General features: G+C 39.9%; 1 protein-coding gene across 1 annotated transcript in view; it reads left to right on the forward strand.

Annotated features, from left to right (window-relative positions):
- UBE3A (ubiquitin protein ligase E3A) overlaps positions 1–3,533 on the forward strand; it is a 79,685-nt gene extending 76,152 nt beyond the window's left edge. The window contains exon 11 of the mRNA XM_073614653.1: positions 2,081–3,533. Coding sequence (XP_073470754.1) covers positions 2,081–2,201 — 121 coding nt within the window. The 3' untranslated portion in view covers positions 2,202–3,533. The remainder of the gene's footprint in view (positions 1–2,080) is intronic.
- Positions 3,534–6,000: the final 2,467 nt, after the last annotated feature.

Raw genomic sequence — 6,000 nt, forward strand, 5'->3', positions numbered from 1 at the left:
CACATCTTAGCACAGAGACTCTGCCATAAAGCCCAACTCTATGGAGTGTACGGCTTATTGTCATCCTATGTACAGATATTCCAGTCTTTGCTGTGGAACTCTGCAGCTCCTCCAGGGTTACCTTAGGTCTCTGTGCTGCCTCTCTGATTAATGTCCTCCTTGCCCAGTCCGTGAGTTTTGGTGTGTGGCTGTCTCTTGGCAGGTTTGCTGTTGTGCCATGTTTTTTCCATTTGGTTATGATAGATTTGATGGTGCTCCTAGGGATCATCAAAGATTTGGGTATTTTTTATAACCTCATCCTGACTTGTACTTCTCAACAACATTGTCCCTTACTTGTTTTGGAGAGTGCCTTGGTCTTCATGGCAGTGTTTGGTTAGTGGTGCCCCTTGCTTAGGTGTTGCCGCCTCTGGGGCCTTTCAAAAAGGTTTGTATATGTAATGACAGATGATGTGACACTTAGATTGCACACAGGTAGACATCATTTCACTAATTATGGGACTTCTGAAGGTAATTGGTTGCACCAGAGCTTTTTATGGGCTTCATAACAAAGGGGTGAATACATATGCACATGCCAATTATCAGTTTTTTTTTTATTTCTGAAAAATTGTTTTATGTATATATTTTTCTAATTTTACTTCACCAACTTAGACTATTGTGTTCTGATCCATCACATATAATTCAGATTAAAAAAACAATGAACTAAAGGCTGTAATGTAACAAAATAAGTAAAAAGCCAAGGGGGGTGATTACTTTTGCAGGGCACTGTAGAGGATCATGTGACTCGCTCACCGTCTCCCGTCCCCCCCCTTCATGTGAGTGGTGCTGGCTCGGCATAGTCATATCATATAGGAGGCTCTGACTAGGGCAGCTCAAAGCTTACACAGCGCTTCCCTTTGCTAGCTGCTTCTGCTGAGGAGAGCTGCAGCCAAGAGGTGCCCACACATTAAGGCCTGTTTCACACAGTTTTCGGCTTGTATAAGAGCAGTGTGAACAGCAAGCTTTTATGAAACATTCAGTAAGCTATTGCAAAGCTTTAAGCAAACTTCAAGCAGCTTTCTTGAAGTATTTAAAGTGCCCTTCATCTCCTGTTTGGAAATGTCATACACAGATGTTAATGGGAGTGCTGATTGACACATTAAGCAAGAAACTAGCAGGCTTTCAAGCTTCAAGTCGTGCAAAAGCTTGCTAGCAACTTCTTTAAAGTGGCAATTGGCACTCCCATGCCGAAAGCTCTGCAAAGGCTTTGTAAAAGTTTGCTGTTCACACTGCTCTTATACAAGGTGAAGCCTGTGCGAAACAGGCCTAATTGAGTCTTTAGAGACGGCGCAAGCTCTGAGGCAATACGGCTCTGGACCTGGAAAGCGCTTCACAGCGAACCTTTACTAGAACTGAGTCTCTGGAAAATGATCAGCGCAGAACCCAGTGCCAAAGGTCCAAGCTTGCGCCACAACACCAGTCCATCGGAGTCTGGACTCGGTACTCAAAGCCAGAATGTGGATAAGCATGCCAAGGAGTTGCAATTGAAGAGACAATGCTCCAGTGAAGCGGTAGAGAAGAGTCATGGTTAAAGGGAAAAAAATTAAGTTGCAGAATAACGCCCATCCTTCTAGGACCCTATTAAAAATCTGAGGCATGCTGGCAGTGGGAGGGTTTATCCTGAGCTGGTCTACAGTTTTTCGTTTTTTTGCCAGTGTCCTTTAAGCTCCTACTGTTTTAACAAATTTCTTGGAGTCCATTGAGGGACATAGGACCATCCACCTGTGTTTATGATCATGGTGCCAGTATGGCTTTGCTAAAAAACTAAGGCATGCTGGTGGTAGGAGGTGTTATCATGGGCTGGCCTACTATGCATCAGAGTTGCGTTGGCCTTCAGGCATTGCTAATGCATGCAACATGGTAAAAGGCCCTACAAAAGGATTTTTTTTTTTTTTTTTGTCCATTTGCATGTATGTTAAGAGCTGCAAGTAGATTTACGTCTTACATGTGTGACTAAATATTCTCTTATCCTGTATTTGATATGACATAATATAAAACATGCTTCTATGGTTTGTAATGATTTGTATTTTAATGTCCTTTACAGGTTACCAACATCTCATACATGCTTTAATGTCCTATTACTTCCGGAGTACTCAAGCAAAGAAAAGCTGAAAGAGCGATTACTAAAGGCTATCACTTATGCCAAAGGATTTGGCATGCTGTAAAATGAAAAGGCAAAGAAAGCTTAATAAAAGGGATAACAGTTGATATGTTTTTCCCTGTCCACAAAGGCCATAAGATAGTGAGCTACGTGTAGTCAACTGTATGTGTACCTCCCTTCTCTGCTGGGACAATGGGCTGGAACAGCAGATCTCTGCTGCTTATACGAACAAAGTTTTTCTTTTCCCTGCTCCTAGAGTGAAAGTGTTGTACAATCTTTCACATGTATGTACAGAGAGGTTTTCCTGAATATTTATTTTAAGGGTTAAATCACTTTTGCTCGTGTTTAATACTGCTAGAATTTGAGCCTATTTGAGTCATTGACGACCGATACTCTTCATGATATATGCTATCATTTTGCAGACTAACTTTCAATTAAATGCTTCAGTTCATGTCCCTGCATCTACTCAAATCAGGAATTGTATTTTTCTTTCTTTCTTTCTTTTTTTTTTTTTTTTTTTTTTTAATACAGTTTGCTTATAAAACTTGAATTCTTGGAGAACAGTGTGATGCAATTGCTGCTGTTCTAGCCCCTCGCAGTGTCTGTGACAATGTAGTCAATAAAGATGGAAGGGAGTACTTGGAATGTTATACTACAGCCTTGCAAACTCTTTCCTTTAGCCACAGCACAAAAAAGTATACAAATTAAAGATAAAAAAAAAAAAAAAATCATTTCACAATTTGTTGTCTTCACGTCTTGTAAGGTATACTGTGTTTCATTAGAATATCTTATATTTGGGTCTGTGAAAAGAGGGGGGGTAGAATCTAGCGCTGTTTTAAACTTTTTTTTTTTATTTCAACATGTGTTTACTGATAAGTGCATTTTTCAGCCAAAATGTTTGTGGTAGATGGTGGGTTGTCAGAAAAACTAGATCATTTGTTGTACCCTAAAGAAAATATAAGCTTGTGGAAGTGCACTTAAAATAAGAATAATAATTGCATATTAAGTAAACATTTTAAATAGACAATCCAAAGTCTTCCCTACGCGTTGTGTCAATACTCTTGTTTTATTTGAGTTCCTATACTCAAGGCACATGGACAGAAGTGATACTAAAATCGCAGGGAGTGAAAATTTCCCTAATGACAGAACACACACCGTTTTTATTCAGGCTGATCTCATAAGTATACAATTTACTGCTCAGTTTTTTTAAATGAGGGAAATCTAAGTCTACCAACAGACTTCCCTTGTTCTGCATCATTTTACATGTAGGGGAGAGTCACACTAGACAGACTATACCCAAATGTATTTGTTTACCTTTCCTGAATTTCTGAGTGTGTATTGTTAATACTTCTCATGTTGCAATATGAAATAAAGGGATTATCCATTTTTAATCTATTACATACATGGTCAATTTTGTAGACCGTTAGGATTTCACATGGGCCAAACTGAGCGTGTGCCTTGAGAATTGCAGAACACTAGAGGACCCTGTCGCTGTTATTCTCTCAGAGAATTTGTAGACAAAATGCACTTTTTACCTAAACGGCACACATTTACTGACCCACAAAAGTGACGAGGTTCTTTTATGCATTAAATGAGCTAGTTGTGTGTGTATATATGTATGTGTATGTATATATACATATATATGTGTGTGTGTGTGTGTGTGTGTGTGTGTGTATGTATATATGTATATATATGTGTGTGTATGTATATATATAAAAATAACAAAGCTAATCCTCCATTGCAGATTGTTACACCTACAAACAACATTCAGGGGTGTATTTATAAAACTTGTGCAGAGCTATTTGCTCTTTGAATCTGCCTGTACATTTGCTCCGTTTGGGCAAAAAAAGTGTGTTAGGCTATTATCTCTCCGGGCCAAATGTTGTTCATTCGCACAGAGTGAATGATGGCCCCCTAGATTGAGCTGATTGATCATAGTGAATAAGTATTTCTTATGGTCACCCACTCCCATCTAGTGGCCACAGTGCAGCCTTTTTCTGATGCACTCTGTTCTGTATAATTTTCCTGTGTGATTTGGTTTTTCCTAATCACCCCCCAATATTCTATTGTTTTTTTTTCTCATAGTTTACCTTTATCTGGTTTTCTGGATAATTTCTCTGTAGTTTGAAAAGTGGTTCTTGGCAATGTGGAATGGACTGTGGCATACTAGTAGGGTCCCTAATACAAACTGATGGTGCATGGTATTTTCTGTTTACACACAGGCTAAATGTTACATAATTACATAGTAGGCGAGGTTGAAGAAAGACACAAGTCCATCAAGTCCAACCTATGTGTGCGATTTTATGTCAGTGTTACTTTGTATATCCCTGTATGTTGTGGTCGTTCAGGTGTTTATCTTATAGTTTTTTGACGTTATTGATGCCCCCGCTGAAACCACTGCCTGTGGAAGAGAATTCCACATCCTAACAGCTCTTACAGTAAAGAACCCTCTACACAGTTTTAGGTTAAACCGCTTTTCTTCCAATTTTAGTGACTGGCTGCGTGTCTTATTAAATTCCCTTTTGCTGAAAAGTTTTATCCCTATTGTGGAGTCACCAGTACGGTATTTGTACATTGAAATCATATCCCCGCTGAAGCGTCTCTTCTCCCAGAGAGAACAAGTTCAGTGCTTGTAACCTTTCCTCATAACTAAGGTCCTCCAGTCCCTTTTTATTAGTTTTGTTGCCCTTCTCTGGACTCTCTCCAGTTCCAGCACATCCTCCCTGAGTACTGGTGCCCAGAACTGGACAGCATATTCCAGGTGCCACTGGACCAGTGTCTTGTAGAGTGGGAGAATTATTTTATCTCTGGAGTTAATCCCCTTTTTAATGCATGCCAATGCATTCTGTTTGCTTTGCTTGCAGCAGCTTGGCATTGCATGCTATTGCTGAGCTTGTCATCTACTAGGACCCCTGGCCCTTTTCCATCCTAGATTCCCCCAGAGGTTCTCCCCCTAGTGTATAGATTGTATTCATATTTTTCCCACCCAAATGCATTATTTTATATTTTTCTATATTAAACCTCATTTGCCATGTAGTTGTCCACCCCATTAATTTGTTAAGCTCTTCTTGCAAGGTTTCCACATCCTGCAGAGAAGTTATTGCCCTGCTTAGCATCTGCAAATACAGAGATTGAGCTGTTTATCCCATCCTCCAGGTCGTTTATGAATAAATTAAATAGGAATGGTCCCAGCACAGAACCCTGGGGGACCCCACTTTCCACCCTGGGCCATTCTGAGTACTCCCCATTTATCACTGCCCTCTGAACTTGCCCCTGTAGCCAGTTTTCAATCCATGTACTCACCCTATGGTCCATGCCAACGGACCTTACTTTGTACAGTAAACGTTTGAGGAACTGTATCAAATGCTTTTGCAAAATCCAGATACACCCTGTCTACAGGCCTTCTTTTATCTAGATGGCAGCTCGCCTCCTCAGACGTTTTATAGATTGGTTTGGCAAGAACGATTCTTCATGAATCCATGCTGATTACTGCTAATGATACCGTTGTCATTACTAAAACCTTGTGTATATAGTCCCTTATCGTTCCCTCCAATAGCTTGCATACAACTGATGTTAGGCTAACTGGTCTGTAATTCCCAGGGATGTATTCTGGCCCTTTTTTTTAAATAATAGTGCTACTTTTGGCTTTTCTCCAATCAGCTGGTACCATTCTAGTGTAGACTGTTCTTAAAAATTAGCAAAAATGGTCTGGCAATTACTTGACTGAGTTCCTTAACCACTTCAATACAGGACACATATACACCTTCCTACCCAGACCAATTTTCAGCTTTCAGTGCTCTCACACTTTGACAATTACTCAGTGATGCTACACTGTATCCAAACAAAATTTTTATCATTTTTAT

Source organism: Aquarana catesbeiana, linkage group LG02 (assembly GCF_042186555.1).
Source record: "Aquarana catesbeiana isolate 2022-GZ linkage group LG02, ASM4218655v1, whole genome shotgun sequence".
In the NCBI taxonomy this organism is placed as follows: Eukaryota; Metazoa; Chordata; class Amphibia; order Anura; family Ranidae; genus Aquarana; species Aquarana catesbeiana.